This window comes from Aspergillus versicolor, assembly GCF_001890125.1.
Source record: "Aspergillus versicolor CBS 583.65 unplaced genomic scaffold ASPVEscaffold_2, whole genome shotgun sequence".
Lineage (NCBI taxonomy): Eukaryota > Fungi > Ascomycota > Eurotiomycetes > Eurotiales > Aspergillaceae > Aspergillus > Aspergillus versicolor.
Genome location: NW_024467525.1, coordinates 2,416,999 through 2,438,233, shown reverse-complemented (window position 1 = coordinate 2,438,233; position 21,235 = coordinate 2,416,999). Strand labels below are relative to the sequence as shown.

Below are 21,235 nucleotides of genomic sequence, written 5' to 3'. Positions count from 1 at the left end.
GAACACCTCTGTTCCAGAATTTGGTGTGGGAAACAACCCTCCAGGCATTAATTCTCTCAACCATCGGGATTCAATGAGAGTCATGATATTTCCAACCCATCCACTTCGCTTTGTCGCCTGGAAGGTGGCATGATGGAATCCCACCGCCCGGAAAAAGAGATTAAACTAACGGGATTGATTATATCGAAGCAGACAAAGTGAGGCTGGCAGTCAGTGGAGCCACATTTTCCGACACGGTATACAGGATAGCCTTGTATTGCCTTATGGACACCCATTTCGGGTTCGGTTCATCTTCGGGTCACTTCCACGATCTACGTATTCAATCAGACGCAACGGGGGAAGTCAACAGTACCGACCCCGGCGCACCCCCCATACTAGTGTCCACGGCGAGCCTCGATTTGTTGATCGGCGTTGTGCTTTAAAATCATTTCCGGCAGCCCTGATTCCCGAAATGTTCCCAACATTGAACAAGCTCCGCACCCTGTAGTAGAGAAGCGGATACCGAATGTCCACCTCTGAAAAGGAGATATCAGTTCATTGTCAGTGACCTCGTTGGGTCCGTCCCGTGCCGAAGGAGCTGCTAAGGTAACCTTATACGTCCTAAAACCTCCCATGCGGGTCCATCCACGGCAAATATTCCTTGTTTTGCCTACCTGGCTTCACCAATCATGACCCCGGGCCTCTCTTCATCAGCCGGTGAGTTGATGGACCGTGGACCCATCGGATTATCCCGAAAACAAAGATCCCAATCCTGTCCACCAGACCGGGGGCGGATTTTGGATATAGAGTTTACGGGCTCCTTCGCCGATGCATACGCCACAAGGCTTCAAGTGCGCGATTTTCCTCCACGAGGCAAAAGTAAAATTGCTGGATGTCGTTCTGATTCGACTGTACCTACGTAAATGTCAGCCCATAAAGTAAGGGCAGTCAGTGCGATTGGCTCTTTCGACAACTGGGGAGGAGGTTCGGTAGGTAGATTATTCCAGTTGTCAACATCCAATTGGACTTGCAGCTGCTATCAAATACCGCCGGTGGCCAATATCTCCAGGTGATGTTGACACAGCATCGATGTAACAACAGTCTGCGAGTTATGGATGCCCAATTTCTATACCAAGAGCATGAGCCCGGGTTCTTTTCGGCATCATTTTCGTCGCGCACGCCAAGTGCCGCAGATTGAGGGGAGTTGCATTGGCTAGACAGCCTTGGGAAGATTAACCTCCTAATCAGCCGAGTACGGAATTCGTCGGCTGTTGATATAGGGATCGGCCAGGTGGGCGGTCTTTGACTGACTTTGCAAATTCCGGTTGTCCCTTGCTAGTGTACTTGATGGAAATTTCATGTTTTCTTCATCATCTAGGCATATACAAAGAACATTGACTTTGCTCGAATGAACCAGTATTCTTACTATTCAACCATTGTTGCATTCAGGTCACAACCCATTCGCCTATCCAATTCAGTCTCCCTCAGCTTGTCTCAATCCGGGCCGTGCGATCCCTGCAATTTCTCACTCATGGCCTCAATCTCAAAAGGGCCGTCTGTGTGTCATGATCGTCTTGCTTCTAACTGGGTATAATCTCAACCCCCAAGCCTCCAAATATTAGTGTTTTGCAACCGTCCGAAGTCATTTCTCTTTGAGGTACGCGTGGCTCATATCATCACTCCAAGGTCACTCAACCTCAACTAACGAGGGTTAACTCACACAGATGCGGCCCATTAATCTCATTCAGAATCCATGGCATTGAAAGCAACCCCTCAAACGATTCCGTATAAAAACCGAAATCGAACGAGTCCTACCCAGGCATCGAGAAGAATACCAACAGAACCTTCGCCGAGCACTCTAGACTGGAGGCTAGGAAATACTCGGCACTAGCTCTTAGAGCTACACCATAATATTCAGCCTTGCAACTAGGAGGGGATATGATAAATGCAGAAACTGACCATCACGAACTGGATACCTGTTCGTAGGCACATAGGGCTGCGGTGGATCACGCCCAATCCCAGATCAAGAATGTGGATCAGATATCAACCCCACGAGCTCCCGAGTACCTGACCCGCAAAGACTAGACCAGGAGTTTGTTTGGTGGATTTTTATTTTTATTTATATATGCACAGTCCTTTGCGTGCATGGAATTGCATATGCACCTTGGTCAGATATTGGGGAAGCGACTACCTACCTACCTCCTTACAACCGGTGCATATAACCAACCCCGTGCGCAAAATCCAGGGAAAAGAAACCGAATGGTTCGAAAATAGGACTACCTAGTTCGGCCTAATTCTAAGAGCACGGATGTCTTCCGTGGATTATACATTGCTCTGTTGACTCTGGCCAGAAACGGTGATACGCACATGTCGAGACTGTAAACTCGTACATACCCCATATACCTGCTCAGAAGTTAAGACATCTATTAGCTTATGTTACAGCGCTCCAAAGAGACGAACCGGATTTCACGGTGTGACTATCTCGAGAGAACAACTACGAGTAGATAAAGCGAAGGTAATAGAGTAGCGAAGTAGGTACCATTATATCTTTCAACCTGATTATAACGTTAATGCGTATGACTTCTTGAGAATCGTCTTGATAGGCCATAGCCTACAAAATAACCAAAATATATATCACAAGAAAATGTTGAAACGCAGAAGGAAAAAAGAACACGTAAAAAGCAAAATGCCTTTCCTGTCCAAAATATCAAGCTCTCCACGGAATGAGAATGGCATTCTATTGCGCAGGCAACGTGGTTGGAGCCTCGTAGTGTGCAGTCGCTTCGACTCTCTTCTCCTCATCCCCATCGTATCCAGTCTGTTCGAGCATGGCAGCACGGCCGCGCTCGTTCTTGGTCTTCCAAGCAGGAATACCGATGTATCGGATTCCGTTAGGGTTTGTGAAGATTCCCTCTACATCTTCAAGAGTCTTTCCGGCTGTCTCAGGGAACATGAAAAAGACGTGCAGGAACATAGACGTGCAGAAGACACCGAAGATAACGTAAACTCTCCACTGGACGTTGACAAAGGCCGGGGGTACGAAGTAGCTGAGGGCGAAGTTGAAGGCCCAGTTGGAAGAGGTGCAGAGGGCGTTGGCCTTGCCACGCACGCGAAGCGGGAAGAGCTCGGGAGGGTACACCCAGGAGACTGGGCCCCAAGTGATGGCATAGGAAGCGACGAAGAGGTAAGTGCAGGCAATGACGGCCTTGGAAGGTGGGCCACGGATGATCCAGGATTGAGCCTCGATACCATCCAGACCACCTGGTGGTGCTGCATGGCCATAGCTGGACATGAGGCCTGCGTTGGCGAATAGGAACGCCAGCATACCAAGAGCGCCAATCATTAAAGTGGGTCGGCGACCCCATTTATCGACCCAAATAATTGCGGGGATGGTCATCACCACGTTGATGATGTATTGAATGCTCGAGGATACAAGCAGGTTATCGCCCTCCAAACCGGCCATGGCGAAGCAGTACACGATATAGTACATCATGACATTCATGCCCGTGAGCTGACTCCAGATTTGAGTGAAAATACCGATGTGGGTGCGGTTAATCATGTTGGGTTTGATGAGTTCGAGGTAGGAGACGTCCGAGTTCTGGCGCTCAAATTCACACATGCCCTTGATTTCGTCGAACTCGCGTTGGACAAATGGTGAATCAGGGTCACCCTTGCCGTGTACAAGTGTCAAGACAGCGAGGCAGTCCTCCCAGCGGTCCTTGCGGGCCAACCAACGGGGTGATTCGGGCAGGAAGATCATTCCAATGAATAGCAGGACAGCAGGAATCATTTGCAGACCCCAAGGAATGCGGAATGCAGCAGTCCCATTGATGTAGCTTGTTCCGTATGAGATATAGAACATGATCAAGATACCCCAGGTGATGGCCCACTGCTGGAGACCGACTAAACGACCACGCTTGGTAGGGGGGGCCAGTTCGGTGATGTACACGGGAACTTGAGCTGAACAGATGCCAACACTGAAGCCGTTGATGATACGACCGACGACAAGCATGGGGATGTTCTGGGAAGCGCAAACGATGATAGAACCGATGCACCTAGTTCAAGTTAGACAACATGGAAAGTGATTAACTCGGGTCCATATAACCCGAGATCGTTGGGTAATGACTAACCAGATAACAGAGCCAATCATGATAGAAGTCCGACGACCAAATATATCAGAAAGGAAACCCGAAACCAAGGCTCCAAGCCAGGAACCGCCAGGCATGGCAGCGGTAATACCACCCTGAACATCGGCGGAAGGCCCGTTGCACTGTTGCACGCCATTCTCATCGAACTCGATAGGGCCCTGGTGGAAGTAACATAAGTAGGCTCTTGAGCTGATGATAGCGGACATAGACGAGATATCAAAACCGAAGAGACCACCGCCAATGACGGCGATGGCCGCGATGAAGTAGATGTTGCCAATAGCCATGGCGAGGCAACAGGATAGGAGAATGACAACCGGGGAAGCAAAATGGGGAAGAAAAAACCAAAGAAAAAGAAAAAGAAAAAGCAGCCTCAACTTCCGGAGGGGGAAGGCCTCATTAAATACTGATAGGATGCCGAGACGGAGGACTGGAGCCCTAGGGAATAGGGAAAAGAGAGGGAAGAGAGGGAAAGAGTGGGCCGGAGATGCAACCCCAGACCCCCCGAATCTCAAACAGATGACAGACGAAAACTCTGTCCTCGCTTTAAACTTACCCCGGCTCCAGTTAGGTTGTCAATAAAAAAATCATCGGATGCGGACATGGCACTGAATGGCCGAAAGCAGTCGCATGGCGGCCCACCGGCTGCACAACAAGCTTGGGTGTAAGCGAGCTGCATACACGGGGTGCGAATTCAACCGTGCGGCATTCCAGGATCTGACTCGCGAGACTCCAAGCTCGAGAGTCAGACGGAGAATTGGCGAATCTCCAGGTTTCGGATGCCCGCGTACGGGTTTGTCTCAGGGCGGGCTCAGGAGATGCGGGACTCCGTGGGGATTGAATGCAACCCAGCTCGGAGTGGCCACAACGCCGTGGGAATCAATTGGCCGACGCCGAGAAAGAAGCGGGAATTTCTCGGTTCATTTAGCGGCGATTCCCTGGAAAGGCAGATTGTGTGATGTAGGCCGAGGTGACAGAAGTGCCCACTGCCCACCAACGCCGGATTCACGCTGCTCGAGGGATCGGCATTCTTGTGCTTCACACCATTAGCTCGTCTGCTTGTCTGCTCGTGTTCTCAGCTTTGGCACCTGGAATGTCGACTCTGGGCCCATTCGAGGATGGAACCCTTCTTATCGATGCCAGCTCGTCGCCAGAATGCCATTCCCATCGTGGTCGGCTTCGGGACGGCATGTCGACGCCAAGGAGAGAGAAGCCGTGGTTTTGATCCTTTGGCGAGATTGAATTCCCGGCCCCTTTTAACCGACCAGTGACCAACCAGCAGCCCCCGGCAGCCAGCCAGTCAGTGGCCGTGACCGCAGCCACTCCCGCCAGCGCCGACTAGTGTGCAGGACTCAGCGCCATGGAGGCTAATTGGACCCTGCTTGGACTGCTTGGACTGCTTGGACTGCTTGGACTGCTTGGACTGCTTGGACTGCTTGGACTGCTTGGACTGCTTGGACTGCTTGGACCTGCTTGTCTTGCGTAGTTTTGGATTGTATGTTCATCTCTCATTAACATTACTAGGCTACGGTATGATATAGGTGCGGTTGGGTATAAACAAAAGGATGAAAAATCTGGAGAAGCGCGGTCGGAAATCTCCGTCTCCAGGTGGGTAACAAAGGAACAAATCGACAACTCAGGCCACGAGCTCCCATTCCGCAATGTACGCCCACGCCATCCCCACCTTTCCAACCTGTCGCTGGTACTCCTCCACCGTCACCCCACGAGCGTCCTCTCGCTGCCCCAGTTTCGTGAGCACCGCCAGCTGCACCTTTTGGCCCGGCGCCCCCAAGACCCTTGCGTCTGCCACGTCGACATACCACACATCCCCGCCTCCGTCTGGCCCGGCCGGTTGCCAATGTGCAAACGGGAGACGCTCGTCTTTGCGCCCGTCCACCCCGTGGATCATCAGCAAGAATACTCCGGGTTTCGCCCGACTGTGCCGTTCCAGCGACCAGTGCTCGCAAAACAGGTTAAACTGGAACCGCAGCGGTCCAGCCTGGCGGATCGAGATCTTCTGGCAGGCCGGTCGGAACGACCGCTCGCCAATGCTGTGCTTCTTCGCGTCGCTGAAGGTTCGAGGCTGTTCCGCGCAAAGCGGTGAATTCGGGTCTCCCAGGATATATTCTTCCCAGCTGATTTCGCGCCGTCCATCATCGCGGTAAAGATGGGAGTTGTCTTTAGGGAAATGTTTAAGGCCGAACTCATCGTTGGTCATGGTGAACATGCTCGGGTTAAAGCTGCGTACGTACGGCGTGTTGGCCCCCGTTGTGTGGCCGGCACCCCAGCACGCGTCTATCAGTTTCCAGTGGCCATTGTCGAGTCGCACAACGTTCCAGGCGTGTCCCGAGGGTGAGAAGGGTGGTAGAGGGGCACCAGGAGCTGGAGACTCATACCCGGCACCTTTACCGTGTCCAGAGACCACCCTGACTTCTAATCCTGCTTCCTTTGCGAGCGCGGCAAACAGACCAGCATAGCCCTCGCATACGGCCAGTCCCGATGCAAGGGTACTGCTAGGTGTAGACGGTTTTACGCAGTTATTGTACAACGAAAATGTATCGTAGTCTATGTTATGGTGTAGCCATGTAAAGATGGCCCGTGCCTTGTCGGTAGCAGAGAGGAACGGTGCCGTGAGCTCCCTAGCAAGCCATCCAATATCTTGAGTGGGGAGCGTTTGTCTCGGATACCGCGCAGCATGCGTGTCTGGCGCTGTGAAATCACGGCACACCATGCACGCTGCTGCTACTGCTGCTGCTGCAGCAGGAGGCGAGGCGCCGTTGGATACTGCGCCATTGGATGCCGCAACGCGCGGTTTGGTCGCCATTATCGCAGAGAGATCTGGGCGGGAGCCCATCGGCACTGGAGGTGGTGTACCCGCCGAACCGGCATCTTGAGCCGGCGAGCTCGTTCCATTACTATCCTGTACCTTCTTGCTGAGGCCTCCGAATCCCGATCCCCGAATCTTATCCAGCGCATTACCAGACGGGAGGGGCGGTGGGAGCCGCTTTGGCTGCGGCGGGGGGTTCGTGTCCTCATAAGCTGGCGGATTAGGCGACGTATCGCGCGTGCTTCTCCGAGGGAGCTGTGGTGGTTGTCGTGCCTGCGGCGGCGTGATGCTACTTTCCGTCGAGACTGTCGAAACACTCTGATTCGAAGACGGACGAGGTGGGAGACCCGGTCGCGGTGGTGGCACCGGTAACCGTCCGTTACTGCTCGCCACGGTCTTGGGCTTTGGTCGCGACACTGTTGACGATACCGCCGGCTGGGTATTCTGTCGCTTCGGGGGTAACGGGGGTAGTTCTGTTGCACCCCATGGTGGCGCCTTCACCACCGATCCAGGCGTTGTAGGTCTCGATTTCCCTGTCGTCGTGGTGGACGCCGATAGCGCACTCGTAGACGTATTAGTAGACCGCGATGCATCAGACGCAACAGAATCAACCGAGGGCCGTCGCGGTGGCAGCGACGGTGCAGCGAGTTGCTGGCTCGAGCTTTTGCGGGCTGGTAACGGTGGGGGTCGTTTTGGCTGCTGCCTGGCAGCGCCTGGTGTAACGTTTGGTGTAACCCCAACGTGTGAAATCCTCGGTGTAGGCGGCGGCGGCTCCTTGCTGTACGGCGGAGGCTGGATCGGAACAGTGCTATTATTATTATGATAATTATTGTTGCTACCGTTCGACTGCGACGAGGCAGGACGGAGAGCAAAAGCGGTTGGCTGATTTCCGAGCAACGGCGATCCCGTGCCCTCAGAACCTTGCCCAGTTTGTGCCTGTTTCAGGGCCCGGATGCGGTCCTGGATGGACAGGACCTGGGGTTCTTCCGACATGCTGCCACCTCGACGATAAAGATGGCTGAAGAATCCAGAGGGCAGAGAAGGTTTGCGGAAACGGAATCAGGAGTCTCGCGCGCAAGGGCGGCGTGGCAGCGTCAAATACCTGGGCTGGGCTGGGCTGGACTGGTGAGGCTCAAGCCGGAATGGGGCGCTTGGCGGGATGAGGGACTGCGACGCTCTTCTTGGCGAGGGGCAGCAGGGCCATAGAGAGAGAAAGAAAAGAAAAGAAAAAGAGAGTAAATATAAGTAGACGGGAGGGAAAGAATATAAGAAAAAATGCTTCATGCACGATTTCGCCCCATGAAACGACAGGGCCCCTCTGGGGTCGAAACAAGGCTGTGACGGGCTCAGCCTTGATTCTTAATCGGGGGGAAATTGGATCGCATCGCCGCGACTTCCTTCGTGCCTGAGGTGTTGATGTTGATCCTGTGATCCGTCACATAATTTAAGGAAGGCGGTGTTTGCGAACACCATCCTGGTCTGTAGTTGCGCCCCAGGGGCTTGTACAATGTACACTGTTCCACGCTTGTAGTGAATTTGTTTGTTTGTTAAATCCTTAATATTAGCTATACTGGAGTCTGGATCTTGCGGTCATTACAATGCTGGTTGTTGGTTGCTTGGAAATTACCCGTTGTAGCTATGTATATATTCGCTGTGGGACACACCCGCCCTGAATCTGATGTATTGCTTGACAGATCGATTTAACCAGTTTAACAGAGGTCCAGTAGACGGTTCACAGAGGAACAAACCATGTGTAGTTTGAAGCGGCATGTGAATCTATGAAAATGGGTGATGATTGGTTAGGTTAAGTATAGATCATAATGACGCTATTCGGCAGCTCATGTGCAGGTCTTCGTTCATTTCAACATTACCAGATGAAATCGGATGCTTCTTGATTTAGATAGACGCCCGACTATCTATTCAAGGGCACTTCAAAATACCCGGTGAAAATGCCACCCAAACGCAGAACGAGAGCCCCTAAATTGGCATCCCAAAGGCCAAAATCCCCCCCATCCCCGGATCAAAAGCCCACGTCCCCAGGCCACGATAATAACCTCGAACACGTCAACATCAAAGTTCCAAATCAGCCCACAGATACGCCTACAGAGCCATTGACACCCGAGGAAATCCAAATGCACGAATCACCACCCGAGACAGATGAGGAAATGCCCGAAGAAACGGAGCATACCATTGATGAAACGGGGAAGGTGACAAAACATGGGTTTGCTGGTGGATATAATGCAATGAAGTCGTACAAGGGGCAGTATTACTCTGGTATGGCGGTTGGGGGTTCGCACACTTGGAACTATGACCCGGGTGTTTGGAAGGAGACCAAAGAAGAGCCCGATTTGTGGAGAATCGAGTATAAGACTAACAAGAGACGCGCAAGGAATGCTCCAAAGGGGAGTGGAGCTCCCGTGGGAACAGAGTACCACTGGCTTATTGTTGGGCATCAGGTACGCCTCTTCCCGCTGGCTTTGCCGCTTCGCGTTGATAGCATTGCGGGTATCCCTTGAGTGGCATTGTTTCTCACAACCATTTAGCATGTTAAGAAAATAGACGCCAACACATATGAGACTGCCCTTGAGGGATCAAAGTATAAGTTGGCGTATAAATCTGCCGATTCGAACTCTTGGTCTGTTCCAACCATCAAGAAACAGAGAGAGCGAGAGGTCGAGCTACTTGAAGATGCCAAGTTGCGTGTTCAGGGCCTGCCGCCCGTTTCCGAGAAGGTGAAAGTCGAGAAACAAGAAAAGGGCCAGAAAAGGTTAGACGCAATGTTTACCCAAGGAAATGTGACAGGGACGAAGAGAAAAGCTGAAGAATGAATTATTCACGATTTCATGGCGTCGTAAGTCATAATACTTGTTTGCTTTAGGGTTTGCTTTCGCCTTCAGCGTGGGAGAGCACACGCAGTTGCTGAGGATGGACGGGCACAAGAGGTGCCCCAAACGAACGAACGTAAATGGTAGTCGACTAGCACAGAATGTTGATGTCGGAGTGCTGACGATGGCAAGTTATCAAAGGATGACATGTTCTCTTTCTTCGTTTTCAACCATCCTCACTAGAGCATCAGCAATCCCGTACGAGAAAGCATACCCTCCACCTCCAAATCCGTAAGCTGATAAGATCACGCGGTTTCCGACTCTCTCAGAGTCGAGCCGGAAACCTCCTTCTCGGGAAGGGCGGATGCCAACAATGTAACTGAGAGACTCCTCGGGAGGGGTGGCGGGAACAATCTCAGGGGCAAGATGATGCGCACGGGAAATTTCATCCTGCGCAATTTCCCTGTCTACTTCGGGTGACCTGTTGAGGTAAGTACCTGTGCAAAGTATGTGGAATTGGAAGCTTACAGATTCCCCCTTTGTTTGACTCCTCCTAAGATCACGCCTTGGGATAATGGACGGGGGATGATGTATGTGTACTGCTTTCCGTTCCGGAAGTATAACGTATGGCAGTTGCTCGTACGGTAGAACACATTTTGACCACGCTCGGCGAAGCATTTATCATCCTGGACGTCACGAAGCGTCTTGCTGCCGATACCACTAGCATTGATGAAGATTTTCGATTCAGGAAATAGTGTGTAAAGCTCTTCTAACGATTCAACTCGCTTTCGAACGAACTGTCCTCCAAGGGATATGATTTTCTCTCGAAGGTGTGGCATGTGTCTGGTTGGATCTGTAACAACGGTTTCGTATGCCCATCCGCAGTTGAAATCCGAAGGAAGTTCACCAGGGGTCAAGTCGCGGAACTGTGGCGGTGATTAGAGAAGTATAGTTAAAAGTTGCAAGGTTCTTACTTTGGGGAGTATAGTCCTGCCCCAGGCTGAGGAGTTCTCGGGCGGAGGTTGTTCCAGGTATTCTCTGGAATCAACTATGGAAACGCCAGAACCAGGTTCGTCTCGCGCCATCTTCAGTAGATGCCGGTAGCAGACGGCTTGGAAATAGCGTTGCTCCGGGCTAATCCCACCTGCTGCATGCCATGCAGCCCCGGCCCACGCGGAAGCGTAGAATATGTTCTGGTCTCCCGGCAGGTATTCTGCTACTAGGATAACAGAGAAGCCATCGAGAAGAAGCTGCCTAGCGGCCGCACATCCTATAATTCCTGCACCGAGTATAATGATCGGACGCTGCGGAAACGGGGTGGCGCCGGAAGGATGACCACACTCTCCCATGTTAGCTAATACAGGCTGCTGTCTGTTGTATCGTATCTAGGCGGCGCAATTGCACTGTAGAGACCTGAGAGAGGGAAAATCTATCGGCGATAGATGCACGTCGAGGCTCGGGGATGAAATATAAGGGAGGCCGGTAAAAAGGTAAAAGGGGTCTGCCGAATACTTGGGAGGGGAAGCACCACTAGGACTTCACTCGCACATCTCTGGTTCCCCATTTTTGTTGTCACTTGCCTATTGTGAACACGCGCCGTGGAGATTATCGTTGGGGACAGTCGGCTGTATCCGCTGGGCCAGAGCTGAGAACACCGACGTGTGGCATCCGACGCAGGACGCAGTGACAGGATTTGTTGGAGCAAGGGCCCGCTCTCAGTCCACCGAGCGGGAGGGACACGGACCTGTGGATGAGCGGCGGAGGAGAGTGTTGGTGTTGGGCTCCTGTCACTTACTCAAAGCAGCAGATTGCGGGCGGACCGCGCCGACAGGGATTGAAATTCGCCTGCAAGTCATGCACACTATTGCCGGGCTAAGATTGTGGCCCACGGGCCTGTGATGCGGGAGATCCGAGTCCGACATTGTATAGATGCAAAATGCATTTCTTTTGCAAAAGCCAAAGGCTTCAACTGTAGCAAACAGTCACCCCGGCAGAAGATGCTGCGTAATACACGGTGGGGGCAGAAAATGCTCAGCCTCAGGCACGACTTAATTTCTTTTCCGCAGCTTCTTTTCTCCGCTTCTCCTGAGTCCTGATCCCAACACAACTGCACCCAAGTTTGATGCTGTTGCGCCTTTCATTTGCCTTTCTGATGTCCCCCGGTTGACCTTGGAGATCAATGATCAACCAACAGGGGCCCACCGCCAGCCAAGTCGGACGCCGCCCCCAGTGTCCTCGATCCCGCTTCTCCGGCGTTGGGCATCACAAGCCAGGCCTGGCTTTTCATGGAGGATGCGGGAAACCGAAAAGAATCCCCTTCACAGGGGTTCAGTAAAGGTGGGTTATGCTGATCCTGCGGCTTGTATTGACTTTCTCGGTCTTTTTGTCCAATATTGCCGACTGCCGTTTCACGGTATTACTATATTGAGTAATATCTGATCGGTCCCAACCCGCCCTTTCTTCTCCGATTGCTAATCCAGACACCCCGGTTTAGGAATCGCCAGTGAATAACCTAGAAAATCATGACCCAGCTCACAGTGGCGTGCTCGGCGATCATGAAGCGGAGAAGGTCCTTCCCTACGACGCGGACGACTCGCCTTTCCCGGAGGTGCGAGCAGTCGTCCCACCTGTGGACGACGTCGAGTTGCCTATAAATACCGTTCGAATGTGGACTATTGGCATTCTTTTCTCGATTGTATGCATCCATATCAGATCCTCCCCCAGCCTGTCGGTCCGGCCCCCGGCTAGCTCCACTTTGCAAACGCTGACTCGAGCATGACTATAGATCGGGAGTGGGCTAAATCAGTTCTTTAGCTTGCGGCAGCCGAGTGTAAAAATCAGTGCCCTGGTCGCACAGCTGATAGCGTTTCCGATCGGGTGTGCATGGGCACGGTGGATGCCCTTGGGATGGCTGAACCCGGATCGCCGGTTCAACATCAAAGAACATGCCTTGATCACGATCATGGCCAATGTCTCATTTGGGTCGGCTTCTGCCACCCAGATTATCGAGGCAATGGTCAAATTCTATAGGATGCCGTCGGAAGGCGGGTTTCAAGTCCTCTTATGCATTACTACGCAGCTATTCGGGTTCGGCGTAGCTGGGATGGTTTCACGCTGGCTCGTGGAACCTGCTCCTATGATCTGGCCTCAGGTCCTGTCGAACGCAGCTCTTCTCACCACCCTTCATTCCAGAGCCAACCGAGTCGCTGACGGTTGGGCTATTACCCGGCTCAGGTTCTTCCTCTTCGTTTTCATTGGTGGCGCAGTCTGGTATTTCGCCCCAGGATACCTCTTTACCGGCTTGAGTATCTTCAGCTTTATATGTTGGGCTGCCCCGACCAATGTTGTGGTCAATCAGCTCTTCGGACAGAAGTCTGGACTTGGGATGTCTTTGCTCACTTTCGATTGGTCTCAAGTCGTTTTCGCAAATGATAGCCCTCTCCTCGTCCCCTTCTGGGCAGGCTTGAATGTCATGGGCTCCTTTATGCTGTTCTTTTGGATTCTTGTTCCCATAATTTATTACACAAACACGTGGTATTCTGCGTATTTGCCGCTCCTGGATTCCAATACTTTCGACAACACCGGCCGCTTCTATGATGTACACCGGGTAATGAACAAGAACGGCACAGTCGACGCCGATGCTTATCGAAGCTATTCTCCGATGTTCATACCAGCTGGATATGCCGTGACATATGGTGTGGCATTCGCTAATCTAACGGGGATCTTCGTGCACACGGCTCTTTACCACGGAAAAGAACTGGTCCAACAATGGAGTGGCCGCCATGAGAGAGATGTCCATTCTCGTCTCATGGAATCATATGCTCCAGTTCCATGGTGGTGGTTTGGAGCTGTATCCCTCTTGATGTTCATATTAAGCATTGTTACCAATGAGGTGTGGCACACAGCGCTCCCAGCGTGGGCAGTTCTGCTATCCTTCGTGCTGCCGATCATCTATTTCATCCCTGTGGGGATTGTCAAAGCCCTAACTAATATCACGAGCAACCAACTCAACTTGATTACCGAATTCATTGGCGGCTACGCATTCCTCGGCAAACCTGTTGCCAACATGGTTTTCAAATTCTATGGATACGTGACCGTCTCGCAGGGACTAGAGTAAGTGGTGGCCCTGTTATCACCCCAGCAGGAAACCTCGCTGACTTGATGACACCACAGATTCGTAGCTGACATGAAATTTGCGCATTATCTTCACATAGCACCGCGCACACTCTTCTTTGCGCAAGGCCTAGCAACCCTAGTCGGCGCAGTCGTGCAATGTGGCGTAACTGTCTTCATGATCACCCGTTTCGACGGCATCTGCAGGCCTGATGCCGACGGCGATTTCATCTGTCCCCACGGCCTCGTCACTTACTCTTCCTCCATAATCTGGGGTAAGCAGGTCATTTCCTTCAATATAACTTATCCCGCCACTATTTCGTAGAAATAAACTAACCAATGTCTCCACACCTCAGGCGCCCTCGGCCCAGGCCGCAACTTCTCTCCAGGCCAAATATACGGAAACCTGCTTTGGTTCTTCCTCGCCGGGCCCGTCATAGTCCTGACAACGTACCTGCTTGGCCGCCGCTGGAAAGCAGTAAACTACATCTCGTGGCCCGTTGCATTCAGCGCCATGGGCCTAGTCCCGCCGGCCACAGGAATCAATTTCTCCTCGTGGTGGGTTGTCAATGCTATCTTTAATGGTTTCATCAAGCGACGGAGGCCGGCTTGGTGGTCTAAGTATAGTGAGTACCCTTCTGCCTTTGTTTTGGGTGGAAACTGCACCATTCTCATTCTCCATGTATAAGCATGCATTGGCTGACAAGAATGTAGATTACGTCCTCAGCGCCGCATTAGATTCCGGCGTCGCGGTATCGACTGTCGTTATATTCTTTTGCATCATGCTCCCAGCAGGCCCACTGAAATGGTGGGGGAATGAGGTCTTCATGAAGACCGCCGATGGAATGGGGACACCGTGGAAGAAGCTTCCTCCGCAGGGGTGGTTTGGGCCTAGTAGTTGGGGGTGAAGTACCTGACTACATTTCATCCATATGCTGGTTCAGTTACGGGCTGTGGCTTATTGTAGATATTTGCATTATCTAGACCATGTAATATAGACACCTAATAAATAATGTATATACCATATCATCACGCGTTCAATCTACAATGCTAGATATATCATTCCATATACAAAACCATAAAAGTAAATAAATACAGTGGTAAAATCAACAGCGCTACAAGGTATAATACGTCGCCATCTCCTCCTGGAACCAATCATAAGAGTAAAACAATTGCTCCGCCATCTGCGGATCCATCACGGGCATATTCCCTGATGCATCAACCAACAAGACATCATCGAGAACAGGCGCAAGGGGTACAGGCGGGGCCATGAAAACCTGGTTGGGGCCCGTCTGCGGTGGAGGCATCGAAGGCGCCATAGCCTGCTGCTGTTGCTGCTGGTAGGCCAAGTGGCTGAAGATGGTGGTACTCTGTGTTCGAAATGTCTCTGCCAGCTTATCCACCCCGGCTCTTCGTTTCCCGAATTCTTCGAGAATAACGACGGCAGCTTGGGTTGCTCGCCGCATCGTTTGCTCATCCGGCTCCCATACGGGGCCACGGCCGTCGTTTACTGAATGGAAATTCCGGTTCAAGCACCATAGGATCGTAATTCCAGCGAAGTAGAGTTGGCTCAACGTAAGCCATATCCATTTGAGTTTCCCGACGGAGTAACTGTCCCAGTAGGAACGGATGACTGCGATGCTAGCGTCGCCGCAGCTGATTATGCTGCTTTGGTCGGGGGTCGGGTTTCGAGGGCTGGGCCGGTAGAGGAGGAGAAGGGTTGTTGCGTGGAGGTAGTCGAAGTAGCTGGTTGAGTAAAGGAGGGCAGGTGGGTATATAGGGCTACTGGTGCGCCAATCGTCGAGTTCCTGCCGGAAATGGCGTAGATTTAGGGATATTTCGGTGGGAGATAGAGGTGGCTGGTTGATGCTGTATACTGTAGGGAATTAGTTGATGTCTGTCATGTAAGATAGAGGGAACAGCACTTACGGTAACGGTATATTCGAGAGAAAATGCGACGGAGCTTAACGACTTGGATGGGAATGGTCATAGAACTAGCACCAGGCGTTTCAGTGCCATCGTCATTCAGTTCCCGAGGAAGGGAAACGGTGATGTCTTCGTCGGCGATCCCGAGCGGTCTGCCTAGCGTGCTGGCGATGAGTCTGTCCAGGTTGTACAGACTCCAAAAGGCTCGCTTTGCCATCTCATCGTCAATCAGATTGGTGGGCTGTCTTGCCTTGTGCAGACCTAGGCTGGTTGAAAGTCGTAGAGCAGTGCCCAGGACGTGCCAGATGCTGGGACCCGTGGTCGCGAAAAGCGTGTAAAGAGCGAGACTCAGCAAAGCGCGCAGGGCAGCGAGGTCCTCATTATGTAGCGCAATTGGAAGTGTCTCATTACTGGCGCGATAAAATTCCATTGCCCTTGCCTCTGCATCTTCCGCGGATCCAATAAGCAGGGCAATGCCGATAGTAATGTGATAGCTGCAATGCACCTCAGGAGTCGGGACTTCGCCAGCATAGATCCTTCGGAGATTGTCAAAGAACTCGACACGATAAAGGAACGGATACTGGTATCCCATGCTCTCAAAGTATTGGCCTGCCACCCGCTCGGCTTCCTCCAATGTGGCGAGTCGAATAACGCGCGGCGCAGATGAAGAGATTGTCGGACGGGCAACGGACGGGCGACGATGCTCGAGCTTGTCGCGAAATATCTCGCCGACATTTGGAAGCTCTGTCCCCACTGCGGACGGGCTTGCTGAGGCTGGGCTTGCGCTCGAGTCGATGCCCGTTGTCGACCCTCCTATTGTGGAAGCAGCTTGCGGGCTGCTGGGGTCGACCTTGATCAAAATTGCGGGCAGCTGATGCCACGAGTTCGGGTCCCCTTCATCCTCCAGCCCGCTGCCCGTGGGCCGGTCAGCGACGGCGATGCCAGTCTTGCGGCGGATGATTTCCTCCAGCCATTGTACCCGATCCTGCAGTTTCTCAAGCTGGTCGCGGGGGACGGATGCGTTGGTGATTTGCGAGCCCGGCGGGGCGATGGTGCAGCGAACGCCGGCCCGAGTGCAGGCGGAGCAATTCGGATAGCGGAAGTCGCATTTCTTCTTTCGCTTGCGACAGAAATCGCAGGCCGTTGAGACGCGTTTCGTGCGGGATGCAGCACGGTGAGGCAGGGGGGGAGTGGGCGCGGAGGGCGCGGAAGTCGGAGACGGCGAGGAGGGCGAGATGGCTGAGGGCGGAGGGAGGGGGAGCTGCTGCGCCGGCAGGGGTTCGAGACGGAATCGGCCCAGTTGATGTCGGAAGTCAGGGTCACGGTTGCTCATTGTAGAGAAAAAGACCTCTGCAGGCGGCTCGAACCGCTGGCCATCCTGATCAGGGAGTCGGGGGGTTCTTGAGACAAAAGGGAGAATTCTTTATGCCGGCCGACTCCTCCACACGGCGGCCGATCAGTGGGCCGCTGCGCCCTCACAATGGAGCCCGGAGGTCGACGAATTCGCGTTCAACTGTCAGGTCTCGAATAAGCTCTAGTCAAGCTGTCTCATGGTCATCAATTGGTGGCAGAGGTTTCAGCTCCCATGTCTGTGCTGGTGTCTGGGCAGTGGTCTAAATCGCAGCTCTACATCGCCCACCAGCAGGATGACTATCTAATTTCCGGACGTTCCGGGATCTAAAACAAGAAAACGGAAAGATATTCATTTTGATTATTCTAGAGACAAATGATCTCATCTTCAGATTGAAGCGAGTTGTGGCGTTTGATCTTGCCGTGGTATAGGTGCGATATCGGCGGTGGCCAGTGCTGGGTGATGAGCAGTAGACGGACAGCATGCTCGACGGAGTAACGAACTACTCGTCCATGGCCGCCTAGTGCCGTGGGTCAGCTATGTGACGAGAAGGTACTTTGTATTGACCCTGGCTGTCTGACTAGCCAATCTAGCTGCGGAAAGAGTCGGTGCGTGAGATAGTAGTTAGTTCTTCGTGTGCCCTCTAGTGATGGAGTAAGAGCCCGTCAAGGGTAGAATAGATAGAACTGAATAAAGTCCCTCGGAAATATCGTAAGTCTGGAAAGTAATACCCGATCCAACTCGACATGAAGGTGCCTGGGCACAAGCCCTGGAAAGTGACCCCGACTGAGTCGTATGATGCATGGGGACCCCGCGGTCGCTCGGAATTCGAATGCCTCAATTTCCAGGCTGTTGATTAAATAGTCTTTCGCCGGTATTTTCTCTGGTTGACGCTCATATACTCTGCGTTTCTTGAAAGGGTCAATTCCATTCCTTCAACTCTTGGGGGTCCTGCTGATGTCGGAAATACCCCATAGACACATCCCGCTGGTCCTTGGAACGAATATATCAAGATTAGATACACGCCCAATTGCCAGTCGGAAACGACGAAACATTGTGAAATCCTGCAAATGTGTTCATACAGTGGGCTCATGCCGGAAGCGAAAAATCGAATCGATGGCACTCCTGAGAGGGGTAAGAATGAAGGGAGCGGCAAATGCCACCAGTTACCACCGTCTCTTTTGCCTAGTTGATGTGAGAAGTTCAGAATACTGTCGAATTCGGACTTAACAAACATGTCCACAGGTGCACGAGGGGTCGTCCGTCACGCCATGCTTGTTCAGGGCTGTCGTGGATGTGAGGGGAGCAGCTCTGATCGGCAAGGTTGGACACCCAGTTACTATTTGGGCTGCTGACATTATATATCCCGAGACGCCCTTCTATCCCGTGTCATTGTTTAGGCCCCTATTTTAATGGTCTTGGGAGCGTCAGTCCTGGTGGTTTCCTGTATCTCCAGATTCGAACCAACCTCAACATCCTGGAGATGACAATGGCTGACGGGTGCGGACGTTTCCAACCAATCAACAACTCGGGCCTTGTCAAACGTTTCGAGTAAAAGCTAGGCGCGATCAGCGGCAAAAAAGCCAGCTCAGCTGCCTGGTGTCTTGGGGAGCGATGGCGAGAGGAGATCTCGTGGCTGGTGTCGGAGACAGTCCGACCCGTGAGGGCACCAATCACACCCGCAAACGCCGGCTGATTCAGCAACCCGGGGGATTGCGGGGAAACTTCCATTTCGAGACGAATCGCAGGATTGTGAATCGCTTCGCTTTTCGCTCTCGCTAACTCCTAGCCTGGCCATTTTCTCTGTCCTTGCTTCCCTGTACACTGCACGGACCGCGTTGCCTTCTCAATTTGTGTCCCGAGTCCGCCGATGTAGATCACCATCTTCAATTTCTCCTCTTAGCGCTGGACGCACAGCTCTATTCCTTGCAATGCGAATCGGTAGGGGATGTGAGCGTTGTCGTCTTCGCCATATCAAATGTACCATTGCCGAAGGTGCCTCGTCATGCAATGAATGCTCTCGTCTCTCGCGGCCGTGTCATCTTGACCCTCCGTTCCGCTTCAAGACTGTCCGCCATGTATATCAGAAAAGCCAGGGAACAGCATCCAAATTCGAGCTGGCCTGGGATGCCTGTCAGCCCTGGGTGAAGGTTCCTCAATCATGTAAGCTTATTTAGGAACCTGGGGCGTACTTCTTTTGATAAAATCTGACCAACCCGTGTTTTAGTGATGTTCATTGAAGAATCCGCCGAAGATCCCGACTCAGATGGTACATCTGATCCTTTGAGGGACAATCGACCTCCCCCCAATGTGTTGCCAGCGGTGCCACAACCGCAATTCCCAAGCACACCCAGTCCGCGCGAGGATACTACCCAACCTAGCAACCAATTGATTGCTCAATTGGCGGGCTCTAGTCCTGATGAGCGCCGAACAATATCGTCTATCAGCATCTCGCCCAAGCCTGCGAGTGGTCCGTCTCCGTTGCCCTCTATCAGCACATGGGGAGACTTTTCACCTTCTCTAAGCTCCCTTAGCCCACGTCAAAATTCTACTGCGCCAATGACGACGCGCGAGGCCTTCCTTCTCCGTTCCTTCATCCAAACGCTTTCTCCTAGGGTACGTTCTGTGTGATGCTGCAAGTTGGCTAGTGGTACTGACCTGTCAGTTTGATGTTTGTGATCAGCACTCCCATTTCTCAACCGAAGTTCCTCGGAGAGCACTTCAGGTTCCGATGGTCCTCAAGGCAGTCCTATGTTTATCTGCGCGGCACTCCGCGGTCGTATCTGGGTCTAGTGAGTGGGAAGCCTCAGAGTACCACGGCCAGTGCATTGAGTTGCTCCTACGCGCACTTGGCAAAGCTGAGGAATCATACGACGATAACTTGTTAATCACCGTGGTAATCCTACGCATGTATGAAGAACTGGAGAGGGTAGCCGATGAAAAGTGCCATTGGCTTGGCTCAACCCGGCTTTTGAACACAATGTCAAAATCAGCTTCGTCTGGTGGATTGGCGGAGGCTGTCAGCTGGCAGTTTCTACGGCAGGCCATCTACGCCTGCCTTGTTGAATACCAGCCCATGCAACTTAACCTAGAGAATTATGAGCATTCGTCCGTCTTTCGTCGGAGGGATGATGCAGCCTATTCGAACAGGATCATCTTCTTGTGTGCAAGAATAATCCAACTCCGCTCCGCGCCAACATTTAGCTTTGATGAGAACGATTGGAACTATTTATCCGAGTGCGTTGAGCAGTGGCATCGGGAAAAGCCCATCAGCTGGCAGCCCTTGAAATACCAGGAGGCCAATTCTGCGGAAAGTAGACCCTTTCCAGAGCTGTGGTTGGTGTCTCCGCCGTCAGGTATGGTTCTTTTAACTCCCCGGGTCGAATGAAACTGACCATCTAAGTCGTCGGTTTACAATATTACCATACCTCTCGCATCCTCCTAGCAACTTCTAACGCACACTACTCAATTGTAAGCGACTATGAACGCGCCAAATTGCGGCGCATAGAAGAGGTTTGTGTACCTACCACGATACCCACACGATTCACGCTGACCATCAAAGCAAACTATTGCATACCACCTCATAAACGTGATTGGACTATCAAGATCCAACGAAACAGTCGTGAACGCGTACTTTATGGGCTGCCATCTACTCCATCGATGTATGTTTTTCACCCTGATAGCCAAGGCCAACACTAACCCCGTCAAGATGGATTCTGCCTTCGCCATCCAGCCGAGCACCAGGGATCGTTTGAATTCCTCGACTTTGTGGAGAAGAAAGTGGGATGGCCAACAGCCTGGATCGTTCGTCAATTGGAGGTCGAGTGGAGCGAGCTTCATACCCTCGATACTTGGAGCCCACGTTACTGAGATGGTATCTCCGTTTTATATCCGTGTTACAATATTCCTGAAATGTCTTATAGATTTATATATACCCTTGGTCATGATTATCATGCCCCTTATGCGATACGCACATGAACTTAGACTTATACATTGATAATTGACAAGCGTTGTCAGCCCTTCATCCATACCAACAGATACTCGGTACTTGCTATACCCGACACGGCCG

The 21,235-nt window shown here is 52.2% G+C and overlaps 7 protein-coding genes across 7 annotated transcripts; 3 read left to right on the top strand and 4 right to left on the bottom strand.

The window, feature by feature from the left end:
• Positions 1-2,716: 2,716 nt before the first annotated feature.
• ASPVEDRAFT_123257 (sugar porter family MFS transporter) lies at positions 2,717-4,411 on the bottom strand (the record flags this gene model as incomplete). The annotated part of the gene is made up of 2 exons (XM_040806063.1): positions 2,717-4,034; positions 4,110-4,411. The coding sequence occupies 2 exons, from the start codon at positions 4,409-4,411 to the stop codon at positions 2,717-2,719; spliced, it is 1,620 nt and encodes a 539-aa protein (XP_040664467.1).
• Positions 4,412-5,760: 1,349 nt separating this feature from the next.
• Positions 5,761-8,371, bottom strand: ASPVEDRAFT_186359 (uncharacterized protein; the record flags this gene model as incomplete). Its single annotated transcript, XM_040808977.1, has 2 exons — positions 7,109-8,371; positions 5,761-7,039 (listed from the first exon to the last, which is right to left on the bottom strand). The coding sequence occupies exons 1-2, from the start codon at positions 7,942-7,944 to the stop codon at positions 5,761-5,763; spliced, it is 2,115 nt and encodes a 704-aa protein (XP_040664466.1). The 5' UTR covers positions 7,945-8,371.
• A 529-nt stretch (positions 8,372-8,900) lies between these two features.
• On the top strand, positions 8,901-10,033 carry ASPVEDRAFT_186358 (uncharacterized protein; the record flags this gene model as incomplete). Its single annotated transcript, XM_040808976.1, has 2 exons — positions 8,901-9,407; positions 9,495-10,033. 2 exons carry the CDS (start codon positions 8,901-8,903, stop codon positions 9,777-9,779), a joined length of 792 nt encoding a protein of 263 aa, XP_040664465.1. The 3' UTR covers positions 9,780-10,033.
• Positions 9,972-11,125, bottom strand: ASPVEDRAFT_50347 (FAD-dependent oxidoreductase; the record flags this gene model as incomplete). The annotated part of the gene is made up of 3 exons (XM_040814290.1): positions 9,972-10,257; positions 10,305-10,702; positions 10,751-11,125. The coding sequence occupies 3 exons, from the start codon at positions 11,123-11,125 to the stop codon at positions 9,972-9,974; spliced, it is 1,059 nt and encodes a 352-aa protein (XP_040664464.1).
• A 543-nt stretch (positions 11,126-11,668) lies between these two features.
• On the top strand, positions 11,669-14,925 carry optF (small oligopeptide transporter, OPT family). Its single transcript, XM_040815509.1, has 6 exons — positions 11,669-12,113; positions 12,271-12,471; positions 12,562-13,889; positions 13,950-14,164; positions 14,246-14,515; positions 14,604-14,925. The coding sequence occupies exons 1-6, from the start codon at positions 12,069-12,071 to the stop codon at positions 14,795-14,797; spliced, it is 2,253 nt and encodes a 750-aa protein (XP_040664463.1). The 5' UTR covers positions 11,669-12,068; the 3' UTR covers positions 14,798-14,925.
• ASPVEDRAFT_479864 (putative C6 transcription factor) lies at positions 14,901-17,288 on the bottom strand. Its single transcript, XM_040813914.1, has 2 exons — positions 15,819-17,288; positions 14,901-15,765 (listed from the first exon to the last, which is right to left on the bottom strand). The coding sequence occupies exons 1-2, from the start codon at positions 17,146-17,148 to the stop codon at positions 15,005-15,007; spliced, it is 2,091 nt and encodes a 696-aa protein (XP_040664462.1). The 5' UTR covers positions 17,149-17,288; the 3' UTR covers positions 14,901-15,004.
• Positions 17,289-19,097: 1,809 nt separating this feature from the next.
• ASPVEDRAFT_80336 (uncharacterized protein) lies at positions 19,098-21,036 on the top strand (the record flags this gene model as incomplete). The annotated part of the gene is made up of 6 exons (XM_040816849.1): positions 19,098-19,329; positions 19,394-19,782; positions 19,832-20,522; positions 20,570-20,679; positions 20,729-20,828; positions 20,876-21,036. The coding sequence occupies 6 exons, from the start codon at positions 19,098-19,100 to the stop codon at positions 21,034-21,036; spliced, it is 1,683 nt and encodes a 560-aa protein (XP_040664461.1).
• Between the last annotated feature and the right edge of the window lie 199 nt (positions 21,037-21,235).